Raw genomic sequence first — 26,269 nt, forward strand, 5'->3', positions numbered from 1 at the left:
TAGTCTCGTAATTACTTTCACGCTTTACGCCCCGTGATTTCTGGCGATTAGAATTTTGCGAGCATAATTTCAGATCGCGTTAACGATCACTCTCGGCCGCACATCTGATACTTCAATAGTAAACGCACGTGGTGCAGCTTTCAAATTCAGACAGACTGTTACCACCGAATTTTCGCCGTTAAGAAGTATTCATTGTGTTCTTTGATGTAAGTGTTTCGCCACTTCAGAGAGTGCGTTAGACATCGCGTTCGGAAGTTTCGTTCACAGTGAGGTTTGCTTGCATTCACTTCCTATTATTATATACATTTCTAGGACACTAGAAACTGACAATAACACACAATATTACCGTCGAATCAAAACGACACCGGCCTAGCGCACCTTCTTTAATTTTTAGTTGACTTGTGACACGGTCATTTCAGCATCTACGTTTTTATACGTACGGCGATAAGCTAATTAGATAATATTGTGTACAGATACGTGGTTTCGGGCGATTACATATCTCTGTATCTATAAATTTTTCGACGAACAAACATACGTCAGAAAATAAATGAGGACAAATAATAATGAGTTCTAAAATAAATAATAACTAACAATGAACCAAGAGGTTCTCTTGTACTTCTATACGTAGAAAAACAGTGATATACATTTCATTCCGAAATATCAGTATATCACGTATGCTAATCACTTGCGATGCTAAATTAGAGTATCAAATGCATATAGTCATTATTTTACTTATAACCGGTTCGTACAGAAATGTGTATCTCAGTTTCCTGCATCTGTTTCATTTCACCGCCATCCGCTTAATATCACGTTGTTATGTAATATAATATTATTATGTATAAGGTACAGGGAAACTGCTGAATCTGATAACGGGTAAAGTCTCCTGCAGCTGTATAACAATCGCTGCTGTCTCTGTCGACTTATTATCTGTGCGATTGTATTTAATGAAGCGGGTGCAGTGATATTGAATTTCACAAGGTACTCCATCATCATTAGTTAAGGAACACATAAGCTGCCTATTCGACATAATCTGCAACGAGTGAAGTTCGTACACCAATGTCACAACCATTGTGACAAAAGTTCCGGATATATTTTAGCTTCAATTCGTTTTCTTCGATAGAGGTAAGGATGCACTTGTTCGAAAAACGTGACCAAGAATCGTTGAAAAAATAAACTTTACGATGTACAGAATGAGCAGGAGTGAAGCAAGTACGGTGCCGTATACGTCCAGTAACTCTACTTGCCACCACGTTAACTTAGTGGCTGGCGATCGCAAAGAATCTGCCCCATGTTTCAGGATATACTCGATCCAAAAAACCGCCATATCGTGAGGAGACCTCGGTCGGTCCAGGAATTGCTTCGATACTGCAACCATGTTCTTTCTAGAAAAGCAGAGAGAAAAAACTCGATATGTGAATCGCTAAGAAAAAAGAATTGAAAGGAATCTAAGTATTTGGTTAGAATCTTGTAACAGAAGAGAAATAGCAGATATTAGACACTAAATAAATGTTTGAGTTCCCTGAATTGAAATGGTTTTAGCGAAAAACGGAAACTAACAAAAGTAGAAAGGAATTTGAACTCACTTATACTTAGGGTCCTGGGTAACAGTCTTTATGGCTGCAACAATCTTATCTGCCTTCAAATCCGTGTAATTCAAACGTACGGCGATTCCTCTCTCCACGCAAATATTTATGTTACCCATTTGATCGCCGAATAGAGGAATGCCGATCAATGGTACAGCGTAAGCCACTGCCTCTTGAAGTCCCATCAAACCGCCGTGCGTTACAAAGGCCCGAATATTTTTGTGCTCTGAGAACAAAAATTTTTATTAATAGGTATATGTATATGAATTTATTGTTCAGAAAAGGAACCGGTGACCAAATTATGCTTTACCATGAGCGCTACAAATCTTTGGTATTGTTATCTCAATTTTTCTACTCACTCAAAACTTGTACTTGTGGAACCCAATGCAAAGGCAACACGTTGTTGGGCCATCCACGTGGTAGTTTTTTCGGATCCGACACTTTCAACAGAATACGAAGTGGTGCAACCTTGGCAAATGCCGCGTATATCTCAGCCAGATCCGCACTCGGAAATGATTCAAACATCACCAGCGAGCCAAACGAGAAGTAGATGAAACCGTCGCTGCTGTCGCTCAACCATTTCCTTAAATACTGTATTTGATTGATCGATTTCATTGAGACTCTGAGTCGATAAATTTTTGAAAATATCCCTAATATTGATAACTTGTGCAATTCTGTATCATTCTCTGAGGTAAATGAAGCAATAACAGCGTAAGCTCTAGGTATACAATATTGAACTAATTCAATTCAGTGTTAAGCCGAGCACCAATTTCTATCGATCCAACCTACAGGGAGGCATATATTATCAGGCTCAAGAAAGCTTACCGCAGGTATTGTTGAGTTATCATCATGGATGTGCAGACCTGAGACCTCTACAACAGCCGGGGTCAACGGTCTGATACCGTGAAAAATAGGGTGGGTGTTGACCAGAAGTAGGGACATGTCCCTTTCAAGCTCTTCAACGTCAGGCATGTCTGGCCCGAAGTACTTCTTGACCATGTCGTTCTGTGCTTTCATGTAATATCTAGATTGTAAATTCATGTACACAGTGGTTAACGTGTTTGTGAGTCGCTGCCTGAAGTTCATGTGCGAAGCCGGGCGGTCCGAGATCTCGGATACGATGGCTGTGTTCAAGGGATTGCCAAGTGGTGCGTTGGCTTGAGGCACTATCGTTGAAGAAGATAGACCAATTACCGGAACTTTCAGATGCCTTCCGAAGGCAAAGTAGCAGCTAGCATAGAACAACTGCAAGTGAACAATTTCCAGGAAATCAGATTCACGTGTTCAAGCTTGTGATTATTTGATTCAATCAAGGATAGTTGAAGTCGTCAACAAACATGAGTTACCTCTGTAATGACTAAATCGTACGGTGGATCAGTTGGCGGATTTTTTATCAAATTTTGCACCTCGGAATGTCCAAGTGCTTCGCAAATGTCGTTTCCAGTCAATTGAACTAGATCTTGCAATTCCGCACCAGCGAAGGTTTTCACCAATTCATATGACATGTTATTGACCACTGTAATACCTATGCCTGCTAAACTGATCATATCGTTGTAATTTGGAGGTACATTCCTCTGCGGAAAGTGACTAACCATATCAACCTGGTGCCCCGCCTTGGCAAGGCTTTTCATCACTTCTTTGAACATTGCGAAATGACTCTTTCCTGGCAAGGGAAACACTCCCAATATTCTAGCTCCCTCGACATTTCGTGCGAGGCAGATTGCGCAGAACAAAATCAGCAGCAGATGTGTCGGCTTCATTCTTTCTTTGGGCTCAACTATACCGTTATCCGTTGATTGTTGAAATCGAACTGAAGTCTTCGACAAGTACACATGAATACAACTCACATGATATTAGGTTACTATCAAACCCTATCACGGTCCCACCGTGTGCACAACTCGAAAGTAGTCGTAACAACGCTCAGCATTTTACTAAGCCAAATATGTAATCCGTTTGGTTCCTATCAACCATTTCAAAATACGCATGTCACGATCCATATCACCATCGCGATAAATCGTTGTCACTGCTTCGGAGTGGGGGGAGGGCTTATCGCAGCGTACCATCAGGTACTCATACAGCTTCATCGATCTGCATACTGTATAACGAATCGATAATCCTAATGGAAGTTTTCAGATTTCCCCAGCACGAGACTTTTGGAAAACAGGATTACGGTAACATGATTTCTGACATCGTAGTCATATTTGCTCCCCTCGAACAAATCCATTAGCTCTGATCCTGAAAAGTTGACCGACTATCTGAGAATCTGGTCAAACATAATCCAATGTAAATTCACGCGAAAATGTTAAACGCTATCAAGATTTTTTGGCAGTATAGTCAGACTCGTGAAGCATTCAATCATGATAGCAGTATTAATAAGCTTCGTTAAGTATTACGCTTGATTCGGAGTGTATCAGTGAGTTGTAGTCCCTGATTACACCTGAGTTTATATGCTGTGAGTAGATATAAAGTCGGTATTCGAAGGTTAGTCGCCGGTTGCTTCGTCTCGATGATTAAAGCGATGAATAGCACCAGATTGAGATGCTTCCAGTCAAAAGCACCCGCTCTTGTTGTAACTCATGGGGTGTATAGTCTTATCTAGAAAACGTAATGAGATTTTACTGTCAATTAAGCACCTGGGTGAATTGATCCTGTGTAAATAAACCATTCTACAAGACATTAATCACAGCTGTTACCGCATTCAAGCTGATATCTATATATATGGAAGATTACTGAACTGATACTACAGAAACTTAGAACTGAAATTCAAAATCAATGGTAACAGTAAAAGACAAAAAATACTGAGTATAATTTAAAAGTTTTGTTTTACGAGTGGAGTAATTGGGATTAAAAATTTTTGTCGAAGATATACACGGACGGATTTTTTTTCTCCTTTACGTAAATGGTACAGCTTACCCTGATAACAATGAAAATTATAGCACAAATACAGCTAGCGAATCTCAAGTAAGCAATATTACTTTAGAGATACGCTACGGAGCCGATACAGGTTGCGATTCAGATTGCTATACATAGGTATGTAGCTGTGTACATGTACCAATTCGGAGTGTAATCTGTTTGGTGAAACATTGTGCAAGTGTTAGGTGACCTCAAAAAAAGGAAGGAAAAAAACTTGATCTAGACTGATATAAATCTATTGCCGAGGTAGATGACGCATTGGAACCAGACGATCGAGATCTGTTCAAACGCTATCGTGACCAAATAGGAGGCGAGTGATATCACAGTTCGCCATTTTGAATGACAATGACTCGCAGTTGATCCGTTTACTCTATCTTGTTAATGGATTCCGTAATATATACATACGCTGGTTTCAGGTCGATCGATATAGAATTGTTGGAAAAAATACAAGTGCCATCAACACGTTCGTACACGCGTGGCACTTCGACATTATACGTTAACCGATCTTACAATTAACTGTATATCGAGTATCTACCTCACTTCGTTTTTTTAGAAGGGGGCACGCTTCTCTTCTCGGTTCTTAGAACAATTGCTGAAAGTTTACTAATTACGACTATTAACAAATGTACAGCGAGGCTGGCAGCCAAGAGCAAAGCTCCGTAGACGTCGAATAGCTCAGTCTGCCACCAAGTTAATTCCATAGCAGGAGATTTAAGATTTGTCCCACCGTATCTGACCACATACTCAACCCAGAAAGTGGCTGTTTCCATCGCGGTCATTGGGCGGTCTCGGAATTCTTCAGATAATCTCTTTGCTGTTTTCCTGAAATGTTATGGTGAATCTCATTACTGTTATATGAGTAAGGTGAGAGTCAGTAGCCCACGAATTTTAAACACCATTAGGCCTCAAACGGTATTCTGATGACCTTAAGTGCGTTCATTCACGGCAGTGTGGATAAAGACATCACTCACAAATATGTTGGGTCATTCAGCACAGTACTAAAGGCAGCGTCCAAGTTTTCCTCTGTGAGATTTTTATGATCCAGACTCACTGCGATTTTTTTCTCTGCGTAAAACTCGATGTTCTGCATTTGATCTCCAAACAGAGGTACGCCGATCATTGGAACCCCGCAATAGATTGCTTCTTGAGTTCCCATAAGACCGCCGTGAGTTACGAACACCTTTATGTTTTTGTGCCCTAGAAGTATCAATAATTGGTCGATTAATCATTAAAATCTGAGGTTTAGTTGCGGGGTGTGATGATAATTCGTATTGGCAGGAATTTAAAAAAATGCCTTTTACAACTTCCTCCTACAATCGATGTCTACACCGCTTGAACACTTACGAAGTACAGCAAATTGCGAAATCCACGGACGAGTCATAACGTTGCTTGGTAGCCCAGGCGGCAATTCGTTTGGTTTTGATATTCTCATTAGGACGCGTACCGGTGCCAACTTTGCCAAGGATGCGTAAAGGGCGTTCAACGATTTTGTAGGATATGACTCTATTTTCACCATGGATCCAAACGAGATATAGACGAAACCATCTTTGCTGTCGTCCAGCCACTGTTGTACATCCTGTGAAAAAGAAAAGAGGAAGTCAAGTTCTTTATTATGATTTTCCGAGGAGATGAATTCATAATTGTTTAAACAAAGTGAATGTAGTAACGCAGGATGGGGTGCAAAAATGCGAAAGACCAAAAAGTCGGTGCAACGAAATTCCGAAAGTCAAGCTACCGACGGTTAAAATCGTAGAAAGACCATAAAAATAAAAACTGAGAACGCAAAAATACCGACATTTCTTTCATTGAGAATGGCCAAGATTACAAAGGGCAAAATATTGAATTGCAAAAATACCGAACAGGCGAGAAATCGACTTTTCAAATGTCAGACTCGAGCCTTTGTCGAAAACCTACGAATCCGAAGTTATGAATAACGACTGACCAAAGACTCAAATGGTTGAATAAAAACAGAATGACCAAAATACCGACACGTTGGATGACGTCAGAAATCCATATATTCTCTGCGACACTATGACAAGCGTATCGCGGCCTTTCGGCTTTCCGGCCCTTCTGCATTTTGCGGATCATACTGATCATACGGTCCTTCTGAACTTTTATTGTCGACTACTAATTTTTTCGGTTTTTCGCCTGTTCGAAGGATTAGCCGCTCTCAATATTTATTTCGGAACTTTCGTTTTTCTGTATCTCCAGATTCTATGCTTTGGTCATTCGGAATGCCGACTGTTATGAAATAGTATATTTCACAGTTAGCGTACTAAGGTAGTCATTATGTGGCCAGGGCAATGTTTCCAACAACGACCAGCACGAATCGTAGTGATACATGCACGGGCCGAAGGCCTTCGTAATGACTACCTTAGTACGCTAACTGTGAAATATACTATTTCGGATTAGAGAGCGTTCGGTTAAGTGAACTTTCGGAAAAGCGGTTATTCTACCGGGTGATTTATCGAAAATCCCAACTTCGGTACGCTGCTCTTTTTTTGTTTCAAAATTCGTATCTCGAAATCTTCAGGTTTTCAACCAGTCGACTTTTTGGTCTTTCGGGATTTTGACCCTCCGCCCGTAACGCAAACCAGAACTTACATTCGGCAACGGGTCTGGGATATCTGCAATGTGAAGTCCTCCGACTTCAACTACGGCCATAGTAATCGGCCTGACTCCATTAAGGCTGTAGTGCGAATTGACTAGAAGTAAGGACACATTCCTCATGGCTTCGTCCAGGCTGGGCGCGTGGTTCCCAATGTACTTTTTTATCTGTTCATTTTGTTTATCGCTGTAATACCAGTATTCAAATTTTACCTTCAGCAACGTCAGAGCGTTCTGAAATCGTTGCCAAAAATTCATTCGAACGTCTAAACCTGAAAATGTATGAGGAATGTAGGCTGGATTATCAGGATTTGCCACGACGTCGTTCACCCACGGCCACACGGCGCTCGTAACGACTCCGACAACGGGAACTTTGAAATGTTGGCCCAGAGCCGCATAACAGTTGGCACCGAATAGCTGGAAAGAATAATGGTTTGTAAATGGGATGTATTATTAACATGACGAGTAAACCCAGTGCATGGCGAAAAAAGATCAATTTTGATCTTGGTTCACTGCATAAGTTTCGCCCCGCTTACTTTGATCACAAATCGATCATTGCGACGGAAAGAATTAAAAGACGACGAATTCGTTGGATCGTAATGCATAAATGATGTTATTAACAAACAGCGCAATATTCACGTGTTTATTATGGTCATTGTTCCGTTGGAATATTCATGCAGTGGTAGAACGCAACATTCAGCGTAATTAGACGAGATAATTAGGATGCGAGTAGTCCAAGCGATATTTTCAAGCAACACTGCCGCACAGATACAACTGTTTGCAATTTCGGTAAGTTACATAAGTTACAAGATCGTAAGGCAAGGACGGAACAATTGACCAATCGTGTGAAGAGTTAAGAGATTTAGCTTGAAATTTGTCAGCTCATAAATCACCGCGCAATTTTTCGGCGACACAGACAATTCGTAGGTTGCGGTTCTACGATTACAATTTTCACCTACCTCTACGATAACTAAATCGTAAGGAGAATCCTCCCGATTTTTGATGATCTTCTGGAACTCCGGAAGTGCCATTAGGTCACACAAGTCATTACCGTATGTAGTGGCAATGGCGGGAATAATGGCCTTGTCTAACAGGTTCGATAAAGCAAAATCGTAGGTCAGATTGTTGTGTAGACCAATAACGGACCCTTCCAAATTTATGATCTGGTTGTAGTTGGGGAAAGGTGTCTTCATTGGAAACGGACTAACAACGTCCACCACATGGCCTCGTTTTGCCAATCCTTTCATCAGCTGCTCACACATCAAAAAGTGACTCTTCGTCCGGAGCGGAAATATGCCCAAAATTCGGTACGCTTCGTCGTGTGATATGGTTAACATAACAACGAATAAAATTATGCGACCAAACAGCCTCATTTTACGTCCTCGTATTTTCTTCTGCCGGTATAAAATAGCCTTTACAGGTTGTTAATTGCACAATTGCCACTACTTGTTCATTTAAGCAAACCGTAAATGATTGTAACTTTAGCGGGCAAAATCACTACAGTTGGAGATCACACTGTTCCTAACGAAATGCACACATCGGGCGTCGTTTGGATAATGAATAGCATTAATTTTCGGAACCCGTCATTTCGCTGACCCGTGATATAATAAACTTCAGTTTCGGACTATTCACTGCTTGTTTACCCCTACTGGCTTGATTTCACTCCCCACCCGAAAGTTTCTCAGCTCTATCACTATTAGATACGCAGAAAGCGCTGTTTGTACATGTATTTGTCTGAGATTTTTCTTGTGGCTAGTTTTTCATTAATTGGGTTCCAATCGTTTCTTGTCAAACTGACTAGGATTCGCGTAGAAGGTATATTGATTACGAAAGGTAAATTTTTCATTTGCTTTGCAATAATGGCGATTTGTGAAAAGTGCGAATTCTATTGTTATTTACATTAGATTTATAATATTTTAAGTAGGTACGATCTCAACTATGTAAATTAGATTAAATTTGATTGTCCTCTATTGCTTTGAATTTCGACATTTAATAACAGCATTAAGATAAACTCTTGACATTACGACCAACTTGTTATCACGCGATGACATCAGAGTGGAGTCTCACGGTCACACACGATACTCAATTCTTGTACCCTTTAAAATTTTTATTTCATATTACCGTACGAGATCTTTGATATAATTTGTTTGTAATCGCATACACCAGTTAATTAAATACGAGTATTATCAAATTATACAGAGACACGCAGTGGCGAACAATAGAGTTCTGTAAGAAATATGAAATACTGTAATTTGTCAGTAGGTGAAACGCAAAGCAGATGGCCACGTGTGATACGATCTCACAGTCAAACGAAGTGGCGCGTAGCGTCTTCTTTCAGCGAAACCGCATCATCGTCTGATCCAAAATCAAACATTCTCGGAAATTGATAAGTGTCGTTGTTGATAAATTTGATGTAGAAGCTTGATGTGCGAAATGTATGTTAAAGCTAAACCTGTGACGTTTACTGGTTACATATTACACGGGTTACTCAACCTGACTACGTTTGCGAATTATTTTACTTTCTTAGAGTGCTTGACACTGCTTATATCACTCCCAGTAACTATCGCTATTAGGGTAGTAATTATAACTTTAACCAAGTACGCGCTGAGAGCAACGGATAGAAACAGAGCCCCACATATATCCAACAGTGAAATTTGCCACCAAGTTAACTCCATCGCTGGTGACTTGAGGTTTGTTCCACCGTGTCTAATAACATACTCAATCCAGAAAGTAGCCGTGTCCAACGCCCTCATTGGGCGATCTCGAAATTCAATAGAGAATTTCTTTGCCGCTTGTCTAAGGTTTTGAGAAAAAAATTAGAATTGATCTTTGACCATACCATTATCATACAGGCGGTTACGTGTATGTGGACAGATTACTTACAAGTACGAAGGATCGCCTAGCACGGTTCTGAAAGCTGTGTCCAATTTTTCCTCTGTTAGTTGATCATGATCCAGAGCCACTGCTATCTTCTTCCTCACATAAAGCTTGATGTTCTGCATTTGATCTCCGAAAAGTGGAATCCCTATCATTGGAACCCCGCAATGAATCGCTTCCTGAGTTCCCATAAGACCTCCGTGAGTCACGAATACCCGCACGTGTTTGTGATCTACGGGTAGCAGAAATCAACAGGTAATAATTAAGTCTAGCTCAACGATCCGATGAGTAGCCTTGGGTGAAAATGAATGTTACACTTGACAACGACGGTCCCGATTGAATTCCCGTACTGAACGTACTGAAAATCGATACTTACTGAGGACTGGTACTTGAGGTACCCAAGATAGAGTTAGAACGTTGCTCGGTAGACCAGGTGGTAATTCTTGCGGTTTTGCTATTTTTATCAATACGCGAATTGGTGCCAACTTCTTCAACGAATTGTACAAGGCATCGAGGGTTTCCTTTGGAAACGACTCTATTTTTATCATGGATCCAAAAGACATGTACACGAAACCGTCTTTGCTATCGTCCAACCACTTTTGCAGATCCTGTAAAAGAAAAAATTCAATTATCACGGAAAACGTCGATGCAGCCCATCAACAGCTCGCAGTACGTGAAATGATGCACATAACTCACCTTGGGCGGTGCGTCTACTTCTTGCGGAATGTGAACTCCTCCGACTTCGACAACAGCCGTTGTGTATGGTCTGACTCCGTGCAAACTATAGTGAGAGTTGGCAAGGATCAATGACACGTTTCGTTCGGCTTCTCTGAGACTTATCGAATTAGGGCCGAGATACTTCTTTATTTTATCGTCCTGATAAGCGCTGTAGCTGTCAAAATCCCATTTTGCTTTCCACAAGCTCAGAGCGTTTTTTACTCTTTGGAAAAAGTTCATCGGAGCAAAATTGTCCGAAAGAACGTTTGGTATGTAGGCTGGATTGTCGGGATTTGCAACCATGTCGTTTGTCCACGGCATTAATACGCAAGTGGCGACACCCACGACGGGGACATTGAAATGTTGACCAAGGGCTAAGTAGCAGGAGGAACCGAATATCTGAAAAGTCATTCTGAGATTACGTTCAGGATGAAAAATTTTTCTCCAAGTTCTAGTCATTTGATTTCTCGCAACCCGTGAACACGGCCGAGTTGCAAAATAGTGGATTTTATTTGGCGACAAATCCAAATACGAGACCATTGACATTTTGGAACAACACCCTGTCATCTAATAAGGGGACGTGCAATATAATACAGATTGTAATAGACTCACCTCCGTGATTACAAGATCATAAGGAGGATCTTTCGGAGGATTTTTTATAATCTCTCTAAAACGTGGATGATCCATGAGATCGCAGAGTTCACCGCCAAACTGAGTTGCGAGCAGAGGAACCACTGCGGAGTTAGTCAGAACCGATTTTACAAAATCATAGGTCATATTGTTCAGCACTGCAGGCATGGTTCCGGACAGATCAACGACGTCGGTGTAGTTCGGCAAAGGTTTCTTCAGCGGGAAGTGACTGACGACGTCCACTTGGTGACCACGTTTTGCTAGTCCTTTCATCAATTGATCGAACATAACAAAGTGGCTCTTTCCATTCAGCGGAAAAACGCCTAAAATTCGGTACGCTTCGCCGGGTAATATAGCCGCAATGATTACCAGTAGAACGTTGAAGCCAAACATCCTCATGGCGAATTCTTGTATTCTCTCCTGAGCTTGCGCAAAGTATAGCCGTCCAGGCCTTCCAATACTTGAACAGAAATCTTAAAAATCACTTGATAACTATTATTTAATTATTAACAAGGTCTTGCAGTTTAATGTACATCCAACAAATGTGAGTCTGGTTATTTGCCACCAACATATTCGCAAGGAAATAGTTCATACAATGAGACACGCTAATTTCGAATTCTCTTAGAAGATAAGAAGATCGGCTAGTTCAGTTCGCGAACACTCCGGCACTAAGAACAGAACACTAGCCGCACTTGTTGTATGTTAGTAATAACACATACTCTATTTTTTTAGAGCAATCATTGATTAAGTTGATTACATTTAAGAACGGCAGTATAATAATGAGCGCTGCCTCTAACTATCTCCTGTATCTCACACGCACACCAATTAGGCTTATATAAAAGTTCCTAGTCCTCAACACTAGCAAACTTACGTGAATATTTAATTATATGTGTGTCTTGATTCGTCGTGCAAAGGGATTATTTTTTCATTTATCAAGATTACTTTCCTCCGGTATAATTTAGACACATAAAAGAGCTTCGAAGCTCGGAGTAGAATGACGACTAGCAATTATTGAACTAGACAACGAACCAACGCACACGCGTTATAAATTCATTGCAATTGCTGCATTGCATTGTGGATTGATTGTTTAACCTACGTATGACATGGAATGAAATACTTCTACACTCACATCGTGCATTCATGTACCACGAGGAGAGCCTCCAGCGACAGCAGAAAACATCGAGGCAGATAAAACTTGACCTTATGCCACGTAATTGTTACGGCTATCGGAAACTGGTAGCTTCGTGCAATTATTGAAGTGTTTTGTCTGAATGCTAGTTAATTTAGCAATTCACTGCCTTCGTTATTAGCTTAGAGTCTTGGCGAAACTCGATTACTTAAATGTTACATAACATTTTAGATTTCGTACGAGTAAATGTTGAGCGGAATGTTTTGACCGCAAGATGTAATTTTACTGGAAAAATAACATCTTAGGAGAGTGACGTGCAACAAATATATTGCGCAATCGAATAATGAAGAACGTCGTGCTGCGTGACTGTCCCCAAAGATTTTCTCGACAAGCTTGTTTTGTCGTTCGTCACCCAGCAACAGGTGTAGGACATAATCAGCCATTTTTACTACAAAACTCCAGCCTATAATTTGATGAGACGAGTCGAAGTAGATAATTAACTTCCGCAAATATACTCTTGCACTGGAACACTTGTTTATAAAATTTATAAACTAACTTGAAAGTTATTTTCTTACTTCGATCTTGGATCTGAAAATTTTTGGATCAAAATTTGTCGACAAGTTATCCAAGTCAAACTTTTCCTTCAACTAGTTAAAGGGGATCTCGAACCTTAATTTCACGTCACATATTTCAAATATTTATGCTATGGATAATTTTTGCGAAAAATTCAACTATCAGCAAATTAAAGATGGAACAATTGTTTTAAAGGCTTTTCAATTTTGTATTTAACGAACAAAATGAGACATCAGCAAACCCATACAATTTTTTTGCTTGAAACAAAATTCACAATACGTACAAATTATTTCAGATTTTTAAACTGATTATTAGCATGTCTAATGTATGTTTTACGAAAAACAAACAATCGTATCGGTTTAGCGATAACTCGTTTTGTTCGTTATATACGAAATTAAAAAAGCTTCAGGATAAATTGTTTCATTTCAAATTTTGTTAATAGTTGAATTCTACGCAAAAAATATCCGCCATAATAAATATTTCAACTGTGTGACACTGTTACTTTATACGTAGAAATAAAGGTTGGGTAATCCCGTAAAGCGCAGAATATATGCCTCATGAAGGTAAAGATCAATTCAAGATTAACAATTTGAGCAAACAACTTTTATCAGCGGGGTGAAAGATAGAAAAACTTTTTTGAATACTCGCACGATTCGTAGTTCTATCCAAAATCTCTTTTTTTAACTGGTCTCTTCGCTACTTTCTTTCACCAGATAAGACTCTGTCGACATCTTCCACGCTGCGGGCCTGAAAATAAAGGAGCAATAACAAAGATAACCTTTGCAGACAAATAGATTACGAGCGATGAAATTCAAAAATAAGATACCCTGTTCTTCGTTCATTTTAACGAGTTGTTTTCACTTTATTCTTACAAACTTTCCTATTCTAATTTATTTCACATCCGCAGTGAATACATTTACATTAGGCAAGTGCCGCGTCACTTACGTCACTTACTGTGCGAGTCCATTGTTCTTCAAATAGCATTATCGTCAAATGGACGGTCGTCTTATTATTATTTCCAGGTGCCTCGATGATGAAATTATCCCACTAAAGTCCAACAACTCACTCAAGATTTGCTTCTTTTTGACGTGTAAATCCCGTTTTTCGCAGAAACAGCAAACATAATTGTTCGTTTATATTCAACTACGGATAATTCTATTCCAGATAGAAAGTATTGAGATTGCCAGTAATTGACAAGACGGTTCAATTTCTGTTGAGTAACGTTGAGACATGTCCGCAGGCATTATTATTTCGTAAGGAAACGATAATGACCATCGGCATTTGTATGAGTATCGCAATTGCTATCACTATTATTAAGTAAAGAATATACTGATAAAATCGTTTAAATGCCTAGATAAATTATTGGTTACTTTTTAGCGTTTATTGTAATTGCTTTTCATTCCACAAAAAGTGAGCTTTGTGCGATCACGCATTCATTACGCCAAGATTTTAAAAAATTTCGATGAACTGCGATCGCTTACATAACCAAGTAAATCAGTGAAACGATGAACCGCTTATCAAATGTAATTACAGTATCTTATTAAAATAATTCGTTCGTTATTCCTTCTTTTTGGTCCTTAGCTTCATTTTCCTATCACTTCCGATAACCACTCTCACTGCCTTCTTCGCAATAACTTTGAGTATGTACAACGCGAGAATAACGGCCAGAAGAAGAACCCCGTAAACATCCAACAACGCGACTTGCCACCACGTCAAGTCCACAGCAGGTGACCTGAGACTCGTCCTTCCGTTCCTTGTTACGTATTCCACCCAAAATATCGCCGTGTCAATAGCACTCAGTGGTCGGTCTCGAAATTTGGCAGACATTTCCTTGGCTGCTTTCCTAAAAAATGAAATTCACACGGTTTTCACGATGTCACGTCAGGCTCGTAGGAAAAAAGATTCCTTGACAAATCTACGCTTTATCAATATAACTCACATGTACGATGAATCGCGTAGTACAGCATTGAAAGCGGCATCTAGATTACTTTCGGTCAGCTCATCCCGGCTCACAGACACTGCCATATTTTTTTTTACGCAGAGTTCGATGTTCTGAGCCTGATCGCCGAACATAGCTACCCCAATCATGGGTACCCCGCAATGGATGGCTTCCATGGTTCCCATGAGGCCACCGTGGGTGACGAACGCTCGAACATTCTTGTGCTCTAAGATGAACGGTGTATTCATTCGATAACATTATAGATTACAAATGTCTCGAACAATATTTTAACAATACTTCGAATCTGTTCGAGTATATTCCGTGAATGAATTCTAAATCGTATTCACAGTATGAATGTGTATATACGAAGCATCGCGGGAGGAATTAGAGACGAATCGAATAAACACCAGCCATAATCGCACAAGTTCACTGCTGTTCTAACGGGTGAACAAAAAAACATCACTACGACAGCCCTCGTATTTTATTCAAGAAAACCAAGTTTCTGGTGGGATTAACCTGGTACAAAAGTCGGACACGTAATTGCGTTGAAAACTTACGTAGAACAGCCATTTGAGGAACCCATGGAACAGTGAGAACGTTGCTCGGTAAGCCGGGTGCTAATTCCGTCGCGTTTGCCACCTTAACTATAACCCGAATCGGAGCAAGCTTCGCTAACGAAGAGTATATGACTAGCAATTTTTCCCTAGGAAAGCTCTCCAGCTTGAGCATAGAGCCGAAGGACATAAACACAAAGCCGTCTGTGCTATCATCTAACCACTTCTGCAGGTCCTGCGGAACGAATAAAAACATTCACCATTAATTTCCACGCAATTGCGATTAAAATTACTTACCTTTTGCAGCGGCGTTGCGTTCTCTCGAACGTGCATTCCGCCGACTTCGACAACGGCTGGAGTGAATGGCCTGATTCCGTTGAAACTGTGATGCGAGTTTACCAAAATCAAGGACACGTCCCTCTGGACCTCGTCGAGACTCGGAGCTCGCGGGCCAAAGTATTTCTTGATCTTGTCGTTTTGATCAGCGGTATAATGAGCGAAGGTTAACTTTACCCCCCAAAGGGACAGGGTGTTCTGAAGTCGTTGCCAAAAGTTCAACCGGCCACTGAGTCCCGAAAAAACATGGGGTATGTAAGCTGGGTTGTCCGGATTCCCGACCATGTCATTCGCCCAAGGCCATATTGGGGATGTAACGACGGCCACAACCGGAACCTTCAGATGTTGTCCCAAGGCTAGATAGCAAGTTGACCCGAATATCTGCACGAAGTAACTCGGTTATAACATCCGCTAATCCCTCTGGGTATAGATTTCATCACTTAAAAATAAATTATGCGGACATGAGGCAACGTTGTTAACCGGTTTACAAATTATACGTTGGTTCTGGAAAGCCTTTCGCTTCACAGTAGTAGGCATACAACTAAAGTACCAGCCTATGCCGGCTGTTGGCCAATGAGGAAACGGCACAGGCAAAAATGGTGCGATCAAATGTTCAAATATTAAAGGCCTAAATACTGTTTTGAATGAAATTCCGTAAACAGACAGCGTCTCATTTCGGTGCTTACAATATTCTTCAATGACGGAGACTGCCTGCTAGATCTAGCATTAAGAATCTTCAAAACTGTTTCCGAACGACTGCGCTGGAAAACTAATTTTAAAAGACGATATTTATAAAAGTCCATCATTGACTGCTCCAGTTCTACGGTTATTTTTGTACAGTGGAATGATGACGTGACGTAACAGGCAACGCAATAACGACAGAACGTGATAAGATGGTCCGCAGTTGCGTGTCAAGAAAAAAAATTCATAGGCAAAATATAATAAAAAAACAATACGTCGTATCTCAATGATTTGGCAAAATCATATCATTTATGCCTACACTGCCTATACATGTCATCGTACGTCCCATAACTCATTTGAAATACCGATTTCATATGTTTCATTTCAAACTAAATTCATGATTGGACGGTCTAAAATCATACTTATTTTTAGGAGCTTGGAAATAAAAACACTTTGAGCAATTTGAGTTTGAGGTATTTAGTATTCATAGTTTGAAAAACATTTCAGAATTTTTTAATTGAAATTATTAAATTATATGCACCACGCCGTCATTTTGTTATTAATTTCAATGAAAAAATTCTGAAATTTGCATGAAACTTTAAATAATAAAGCTCTCAGACTCCAATTGCTCTAAGTGTTTTCATTTTCTGTAAAATGATATGGTATGATTTTAGATCGGCAAAGCTGTGCTCCCTCCCCTCCCTCCTTTTAAAATACATTTTTAGAGACATTTTTCATTTTCTGTTTTAAAGGTTATTTGTGAAAGTATTTTACTACCCAAGGTTACAAATTTATTGACATATTGACACCAGCTGTAAGAATTTTTTTTCACCAGACACTCCGACGAATTGTTGCACTATATAAAATATACCGTCGAGCATTTACTTAAGCGCAATTATCTTGAATTATATCAATACTCGTGGCTCTTGCATGGAAAGAAAAAACTTATCATATACTAACGCGATAAGTTTGCTTATGACAAGTGTAATAAAATTGTGATTTTTTCCTCTCACCCAGTGAATGCCTACGTGGACCTTACATCTGTATTAAAATTGTTAATCGTTGGAACAAATCAAAAGAACAGGACAGATTGAAGATGTCTATTTCTATCATAGTTTTTCTATCGACTTCTTAGGTAATTACTCACTTCAACGATAACAGCATCGTACGGGGGATCTTGCGGTGGGTTTTTAATGAGCTCTCTGAATTTTGGAAGGTCCATCAAGTCGCACAAGTCACCACCAAAAGTTGTTGCGAGGGTGTGAACCAAATTATCGTCTGCCAGCTCTTTAGTGCCGAATTCGTAAGTCATATTATTTTTCAAGAATGGTATAGTGCCGGCCAAGCTTACAATATCATTATAGTTCGGACGCGGCTTCTTCAACGGATAATGGCTCACAACGTCAACTCGATGACCACGTGCTGCTAATTCTTCCGTGAGTCGACCCAACATCGCATAGTGGCTAAGTCCGTTGAATGGGAATACGGCTAAGATTCTGTAAGCTTCGCGGGGTGAAGCGATCGATAAAACCACCAATAGTGTAGATAAGACTGACAATGGTAGCATGGTGAGACTCTCTGTACTCTGCTTCTCCTCAACCAATGATCACAAACTTCCGGACTGTCCGTGTTCCAAACTATACCAATTACGCTGGTAAGAAAGTCTTTCCCATACGAATAACCGATCTATTCGAACAAGAGTTTACCACTGAAGCGCTCCGCGTCTTGACTAGCATTTATAAGTCAAGGATTCACGAAGCACCAACACTCTCTCCTTTCCATAACAATGTGTAACTCTGCGGCTTGTATGCTCACGTTTACGGATTATATAATACAGTAGAAAACATTGTTTTTGTGTGAATTATCACCGCATTTACACTAGCGATACTGACAAACTTATCTAAAACGTAATTTGTTTAGCTTATATCGGGTGCAGAGAATGTTCTATAGGATGTAAGAGGGTAGTATGATATTGTTGGGTGTGACGGTCAGTCTCAAACTAAAATTTTGATTTAAATAACAAAAAGTTTCGGTTGTTCATGGCCAGCCATGCTCAGTTCTGTAACAACATTGTATGCTTATTATCTATGTCATATTTCAATACTTGGAACGTATGTCAGCCAAAGCTATCACGAGTTTAATTGCAAGACCACGTGTTTTTTAACCTAGTTTGTTAAATTGGAGGTTAGGAAACTCTACTTTACATTTTGACTCGAATAAATATAGTAAGAATTGAATTTAAGTTATTAAAAGTTACGTATAACAGAGGTGCACATAAATTACTTAAATGATCAATATCGGTTCTTTTTTTACATGTAGAGTGTCGACTGATTTTAATCATTTCTTTAAGTAAACCATGATGATAATTAAAAATCAAACTTGTGCCCGAAAGTTAAGCTGTGGTTAGATAAGGCTGCTTTATTTGGATCTTTGCACTCGATGCTGTAACGATAATCATTAAGTTTTTCATCCAAATGTTGTGAGGTTTCACCTATATTGTGATAATTTGTTATTGGTGTGGCAATAATTTCATTCCAAGCCCAATTCAACTGACAAACTATAGTAAACTAAACAAAGAGTCTTGCCGTTGCAATAACCGAAAAATTTGCTACCGACAACTGAATTGATATTTATTCTTGTCCCATTTTTTTGCAAAATTTACTACAACGGGAGTTTCGCTTGGTTTTTATCTTATTTAGTGTCGATTGCTTAAATTCAATTAGTACAATCTAATGTTATATCTAGCAGAGTTCGTTGCTTTTCTAGTTCCCTTTCAACCTTTCATTTATTAGAATATGAGCAAAACTTACTAGTTTTCTCGCCTTCATCTCATTCCGTCGATTGTAAAATTCTAAGATCCAATTTTTCACTTCGGTCATGTCTACAATTTCGTGAATTAGTTTCCTTCTACCACTCTTCAAATACTTTGCAACTTTTTGTCAAGTGGAAAATTGTGTATTTTTCTGAGCAGCATTCACAATAAATATTCTCTTCATTTTTCAAGTTTCTTTGCTTACAATTAGTCACTATTCCAGGGTTATAAATATCATAAAGCCTTATCTGAACTCTTATCTTTTTATAACACGACGTCTGGAAATATTCTTTCTGTCTTCGTAATACAAAGTAATGATCTTACGATAGTACGCGATTAATCTACGATTTCGATTAATCCAAGCTGCCGCATAATAATCCTGCAGGTCAATCGTCGTATGACTCGCAACTCATTCGCCATGTTCGAACTATACTCGTCTCTAACCGACGTACACATACAGATTCTGTATTCTGCAGACTCTGTATATTATCGAATTAAGAGTAACGCTGCTCTACTCTTTTTACCGACTGAATTCCAAAAATATTCATAACAAGTAGGTACGTAAATATTCACGGCATCCGATCGAAATTATAGAACTCATTGAACATAAAACATATTGTTTGGAACGTAGGTACTGTTGGTCGGTGATGATAATTTTAATTAGGAGCGTGTTGACATCGTCGTATTTATTCACTTGGTTTTGTTTATTTTCCCTTAACGGTACAACGGACCACCAATCACCGCAATGCAATGACTATACTGAGTGCCCGGGTATAATTTGTTTATCAGATCCTGCAACCCCATCGGTCAATACCAAACGCACTCGTTGCAATAATGTGATAGCAGGTCACCGTTTTCAGTACGTGCGTTTATTACCTGATCTCTTTAAATTTAACAAAGAAAAGAATGAAACAACGAAAGTGGTTGTTGTAACCTAGCCCAAATCACCTGTTCTGTTAGTACGTGGTAACAAGAGGCTAATTATACTGTGCGATGAGTAATTTTGTCAATTGACCAAATAACGACAATTGAAGTATTAACTATGGTCAATGAGTTTACGTAATAATAACACTACGTTACATTAAAAGAAAAGTTACACACTTCCTTCGAGATTTCCTGTTTATTCTTTCAAACTTATCGTTTAATTAGAATATGTATATATTTTTTTCTAACGCGTACTATTTTTTAGTTACAGTTACCAATAATCATAATTGTGACAGGACCCGAGGATCGATCGGAAATTACTTATAATTCGGATTAACCGTGATTTCACTCATCCGTGGATGCTTCGGTCCCGAAGCGGCCCGGTTAATCGGGGTTCTACTGTATGCGTAAAATTAGGGTCATTAAAAAAGTTCTTGGCAGGCACCTCAAAAACAAGATGCGATAGAAACATACTGTCACTAATAGCAATCTATTATTTATCCGTATCTGTTTTACAGGTACCGATATCGTGTCACGTAGTGTAATATTTCAAAGAATGTGCAGAAAACGCGAGCATGCTGAGAATAAATCTCCGATCCAGTGCTTTGATCCGACGCAAAAACGAATTTGCTGTTGAAACGTGAACCACCTCGGCTGACTGTTTCCTCATTTGTTTGGCCAGAGCCGTCGGTGAGTTATTTTCCGGTCGCGAGTTTCGACAGCTCGCATTTTCTGCAGTTATTTGTGGCATACTTGCTATGCCTTATGGCTTGGATTCTTTTTTATTAGTGATTCTCTGACATTTTCTCACTCTGTTTACCCTATTCTACCTAATCTACATGAATTTGCCTTCCACACAGACGTTTAGGAAGTTTGTATGCATTTTCCCCGTGTCGGTTTTCGACTGTATCGCTGTTGATCAATCTAGGATCTACTTATTCAATGCTTCTACGTGTCGTCAAGACAACATTTTTTTTCTACAATCGTGATAATACTTCTTCCTGTAAGCCGACGCAGTGAAGATGCATTCTAGGATTAACTTTTCTAATCCCTAGTGTGCCAGAAGTCACATCACGTTCGCCGGTAAGAATGACCAAAAATAAGCGATTTTCGACGGACTTGATTATTTTTCCTGACGGTCGGTTTTCATTTGTTACTTCCATGAATGACGCAATACAATATCAATTTATAAGATTAAAGTATCAATTATTATCATTGTCTTTTTTACTAAGTACCTATTTCATATAGTAAGTAACAGATGAATGAATTTTTTATCTGAAATTGAAAAATATTTTAAATGAATTTATAAATTATAACAAAATCTTTCCGCCATTGAGACTACGTGCTGAAATTTATGAAATTTTGGTTTATCGGTTTAAGAAACCGATTTAATCGAATCATGTTCGATTATTTGTTTTTTTTCTGTACTCAATCAATCGATGCATGGATTATTTCCAGCTTATTGTTAGTGGCCATCGATTAACTCGCCGGAGCTATGAATCCCCCATGACAATAAAGTGAAATTAAAAATGACGTAAGTTTATACCGAGAGGCCTGATATGTTTCGGGCGTCTCAAGTTACGCCGATACATTATATCCCCAAGAATTTTCCGTAAACATTTTTCCAATTGATATGTAACCAAAATTTAATTTCATAAAAGTATCAACGATCAGCAATATTTATGTTTTATAATATCGGTTCATCGCCCACCCGTACAATCGTGGAGATTTATAACAAGACTCCTGCATTGTCGGTCATCTAGTAAATCACACAAGTCGTGACATTACACAAAAATTATATGATCTTCCTCGGTAACGCAGCCCATAATATGTATAACGAGCAGTATATTAAATTTGTCAACATCTGAATATAAAACCAGGCTTTCCACGGTGTGTTTCTCGTATAATTTAGAACTTGTTGAGAAATACAAGGTTATTCATTCCAATCAGATTGTATTTTTGGAAATAATGAAATTGAAACGGTATGTCCCCTACGTTCGCAAAAATACGTGAATCGTGAATTGGTTTGTTCAATTTATTTAAAACTAGTTTTATTTGTGTAGTGGTAAGTTTTGCGGTAACTTCATCCCGGAACCTGAATATGCATGCTGATTACATTTTGTTTCGTAAAAATGTTGATTTTGTAGACCCAGAAAAAAAGTGGATTCAAATATGAATATATTTGAATATATTAGAGAATTCATTTGGTCGAACGAAACTTCGTTGGTCAGTTAATGGCTTTCAATGAAACTAATTAAGATTGGCTCGCGGTTGCGGTAAATACGATATTATGTGAGAGATTCATGTTTAAATGAAATTTTCCGGAGGGTATTTGACAGAACATTACGTGATTCGGAAGAGTACGATTCAATTTTATCACAGAAAGTTGATCGCATCCAAGGCTATGCAAATAAAAATTAAGCTGTGTAAGAGTGGATATTTTATTTAACTTTTTTATCGTGAGATGTGACCTCGCATTTTGCATCACCGGGATAAAATAGGCTCTTGACTTTCTTCACTATAGCCACAATTATGTACAGGGCTAATATTATTGAAGAAAGTAAAAACGAGTAAACATCGATCAATTCAATTTGCCACCAAGTTAAATCCATTGCTGGTGACCTGAGGTTGCTCCCTCCGTGTCTGACCACGTGTTCTACCCAGAAAATGGCTGTATCCAATGGACTCATCGGCCGGTCTCGAAATCGTTCCGACATTCTCTTCACTGCATTCCTGGAGAGTTTGGGCAGGATTATTAGTTTTAATTAATACCGATCAAAGGTCCAATCGACCGATAACTCACACGTAAGACGGATCATTAAGCACCGCGCGAAAGGCAGCGTCCAAGTTCTCTTCGGTTATTTCCTCGTTATTTATGTGCACCGCTATACCCATCTTCGCGTAGGCTCTGATGTTCTGAATTTGGTCCCCGTAAAGAGGTATGCCGATCATAGGAACCCCGTAGTAAATCGCCTCCTGCGTTCCCATCAGACCACCGTGCGTCACGAATGCCCGCGTATTTTTGTGCTCTGAATATGAATGTGAAGCATCGAGTACCGTTCGTGAAATATAACAAGCTTCCTCTGAGCAGGGAATGTATCCAAAAACTTATAATGTGACTGATGGCAATCGAATATCAATCAGTGAGTAAATATCTGACTCTTCCTTAGACTGGGCCAAAAAAAACGAAGAATTTTCTGAATACAATTTCAATGTCGAATAACTTTTAAAGCAGTGAATTTCGTGAAAAATGTTAAGAGACCTTTTTTGTAGAGCATCAAATTTCCCACTAAAATGATGGTTTGATCTATGAAAATATTGATTTTTCTGGTAATTACGAAAATCATAAATTCAAACAAAAATTTGACAAAACAAATCAATGTTTAAGGCACGATTACAAGGAAACGGCTCGATCTACGTCAATTTAGTAAAAGAGCTTTTTTGTAGAAAATTTAATTTCCTTCAAAAATATGAATTGATAAAATTTTTCAGATTCATAATTGACGGATTTTGGGTAAAAAAATGCGGTAACTGTTAAAAAATCAATAGCTGTAACGATACACCACTTATTATTAATGTTAAGGGCTCAAACTTTCAGGATAATTTTTATTTGTCGTCATGAACAATGTTTTTAGAGTACCATTAAAAAAACAATTCTTCGTTTTTTTTGGCCCAGTCTACTCTTCCTGCTCTTCAAATGATCCACCAATTGTAGGATCGTCAGAAAATGCTGAATTTCATTTTTATCCCAACACGTAACATAGACCTTAGTAAAAAGTGCATCGAGTGTTGGTAGGTTTGTTACAAACAATGCTAAACAGCTTCAAAGGCCGTGTCGGAAAAAAAAAACAAAAAACTTACGAAGAACAGCCAATTGGGGAATCCATGAAAGAGTGAGAACGTTGGATGACAGTCCAGGTGGTAGTTCTTCCGGGTTTGCAATTTTCATTAGCACTCTAACGGGTGCCAACTTAGCAAATGACGCGTACATGTTGGCGAGAATTTCCTTCGGTAGGGATTCTATTTTCACCATGGATCCAAAAGACACGTATACGATGCCATCGCTGCTGTCATCTAAGAACTTCTGCAGTAGATCCTGTACAAAATATCAGTTTAATTTCGTAGTGGTACGATTAAAGAAAAAATTCGAAATGGTCCGAACGGCGATCCAAACGAATACTTGCGTTCGTAAACGTCGCTTCCTTTTCGTCGATGTGAACTCCCCCAACTTCGACAACAGCCGTAGTAAATGGCCTTACACCGTTGAGGCTGTAGTGCGAATTCGCCAGAATCAACGAGACGTTCTTCTCCGCCTCTCTGACAGTTGGTGCATGGGGACCGATGTACTTTTTTATAACCTCGTTCTGTCCTTCGCTGATTTGATTGAACTGCCATTTCGACCAAATATTAGATAGCGTGTTCTGGGTTCGCTGCCAAAAGTTCATCTTCTCATCGAAATCGGAAAATGAGTTTGGTATATAGGCTGTATTGTCAGGATTCGCGACTATTTCGTTTGCCCATGGTAGCATAGCCGCTGCTACTACACCCACTACGGGAACCTTGAGGTGTTGACCAATTGCCAAGTAACAGTTGGCACCGAATATCTGTAAAGACAGTTCTATTTCACAAAAGTTGCTAAAAAATATCGGCTGGATGTTTATATGTTTTGTTTTTTTTTATCATCTTATCACTTTTTGAACCGCAGTTTACATACTATCAGTATTTATCTATCTACGAATATGTTCAATGATAGTACTCTGCCAGTAAGTATCATCGAAGAGTGATTGAAAACATTTTTATCCAGCATTTGATAATGTCTAATCACTTATCAAACAGTAGATTGTACAAAGTAGCATAGTTTGATCGCAGTAAACACGAACTATTCTCCGATATGTAACAGGTAATTAAGCCGTGGTGTAAGACAATGTCGATAAGCTGGGCTTACGTGGATTTCGTCGAATTGAGCAAGAGAGCGGGCGTCGTTTAATCGTTGTGAAAATAAGTATGCCAAGTACGGGTCTATTATCACCCAAATTTGGCGTAGCAAACAATAAATGCATGTCAAGTAACTTGAGCTCGGGTTACAGTTAAGATGCAAATATCTGACATGGCAAAATGCTATTGGCGAATGGTCGAACAGTCGACTCACAATCAGTTGAACATTGACACCACGTCTAAGACATTTAAGGCGAACGATATTTTTACCATATCTGAAAACTCATCACTTTTAGTCATTTATCGTGTGTACCACACTACATTGAATAATCGTTTAAAGTCTATCCGTAAACTGCCGTTTTGATTCTATTCCCTAACAAACGCAATCGTAAACCTATAATAATTGAATACCGACTCAACACTTTACTCACTTCAGTGATCAACAAATCGTATGGAGGATTCGTCGGTGGATTCTTGATAAGTTTTTGAAATTCTGGATGTTCCATTAATTTGCACAATTCAATCCCAAATACGGAAGCGAAGAAAACAGCTGCCGAAGGTAGTTTTTCGTCGCTTTTGCCGATTTGCACCTTCATATTGTTCACTAAATTGGGCTTTGTGCCCGCGAGGCTTACGACATCGGTGTAATTGGGAAAAGGTTTCTTGAGTGGAAAATGGCTCACTACATCCACTTGGTGGCCATGTTCAGCAAGCCCTTTCATAAGCCGTTCAAACATGACAAAGTGGCTCATTCCGTTGAATGGAAATATGCCCAAAATTCGATAGGCGTCGCCGAGCAATACGACGGACGATACCGCGAAAAAAAGGATACAACTCAGCGGTCTCATCTTGTCTACCTCGCGAAGTTTACTATTACGTAGGTAAACTGAACTTTCGCCAGTTCTTCAAGGTTCATTCGACCCACAACGGTTCTCTTTCACCACGAACTGGAATTATTCATAAACACTTGTACGGACGACAATTCACTCACGCAGACTCCGTATCAAGATGAAAGTTTAAATGGTCATGTCTTCACGGATGATTCCACTGGCTTCGGTG

General features: G+C 39.2%; 3 protein-coding genes across 11 annotated transcripts in view; 1 reads left to right on the plus strand and 2 right to left on the minus strand.

Moving 5' to 3' along the window:
• Positions 1-26,269, plus strand: part of LOC124175915 (calcitonin gene-related peptide type 1 receptor-like) — a 156,960-nt gene that overhangs the window by 67,830 nt on the left and 62,861 nt on the right. The window lies entirely within an intron of this gene.
• On the minus strand, positions 354-26,262 carry LOC124176040. The gene is made up of 25 exons (XM_046556817.1): positions 25,642-26,262; positions 24,460-24,879; positions 24,137-24,371; positions 23,079-23,304; positions 22,722-23,008; positions 17,687-18,144; positions 15,820-16,239; positions 15,526-15,757; positions 14,969-15,194; positions 14,588-14,872; positions 11,310-11,787; positions 10,677-11,096; positions 10,357-10,588; positions 9,987-10,212; positions 9,623-9,899; positions 8,063-8,527; positions 7,101-7,520; positions 5,841-6,072; positions 5,468-5,693; positions 5,036-5,318; positions 2,930-3,433; positions 2,409-2,828; positions 1,943-2,174; positions 1,584-1,809; positions 354-1,382 (listed from the first exon to the last, which is right to left on the minus strand). The coding sequence occupies exons 1-25, from the start codon at positions 26,056-26,058 to the stop codon at positions 1,100-1,102; spliced, it is 8,130 nt and encodes a 2,709-aa protein (XP_046412773.1). The 5' UTR covers positions 26,059-26,262; the 3' UTR covers positions 354-1,099.
• On the minus strand, positions 8,940-12,355 carry LOC124175910 (UDP-glucosyltransferase 2-like). The gene is made up of 5 exons (XM_046556544.1): positions 11,310-12,355; positions 10,677-11,096; positions 10,357-10,588; positions 9,987-10,212; positions 8,940-9,899 (listed from the first exon to the last, which is right to left on the minus strand). The coding sequence occupies exons 1-5, from the start codon at positions 11,724-11,726 to the stop codon at positions 9,614-9,616; spliced, it is 1,581 nt and encodes a 526-aa protein (XP_046412500.1). The 5' UTR covers positions 11,727-12,355; the 3' UTR covers positions 8,940-9,613.

Source organism: Neodiprion fabricii, chromosome 2, assembly GCF_021155785.1.
Source record: "Neodiprion fabricii isolate iyNeoFabr1 chromosome 2, iyNeoFabr1.1, whole genome shotgun sequence".
In the NCBI taxonomy this organism is placed as follows: Eukaryota; Metazoa; Arthropoda; class Insecta; order Hymenoptera; family Diprionidae; genus Neodiprion; species Neodiprion fabricii.

Coding starts and splice junctions, on each gene's coding strand:
- LOC124175910 (XM_046556544.1), bottom strand. CDS start 11,726: ATGAGGATGTTTGGCTTCAACGTTCTACTGGTAATCATTGCGGCTATA. Junction 10,589..10,676: donor AAGTAGACGCACCGCCCAAG/GTGAGTTATGTG, acceptor TTTCTTTTACAG/GATCTGCAAAAGTGGTTGGA. Junction 10,213..10,356: donor ACCTCAAGTACCAGTCCTCA/GTAAGTATCGAT, acceptor TGCTACCCGTAG/ATCACAAACACGTGCGGGTA.
- LOC124176040 (XM_046556817.1), bottom strand. CDS start 26,058: ATGAGACCGCTGAGTTGTATCCTTTTTTTCGCGGTATCGTCCGTCGTA. Junction 15,195..15,525: donor TCCTCAAATGGCTGTTCTAC/GTAAGTTTTCAA, acceptor CGTTCATCTTAG/AGCACAAGAATGTTCGAGCG. Junction 7,521..8,062: donor ACGATTTAGTTATCGTAGAG/GTAGGTGAAAAT, acceptor TATTCTTTCCAG/CTATTCGGTGCCAACTGTTA.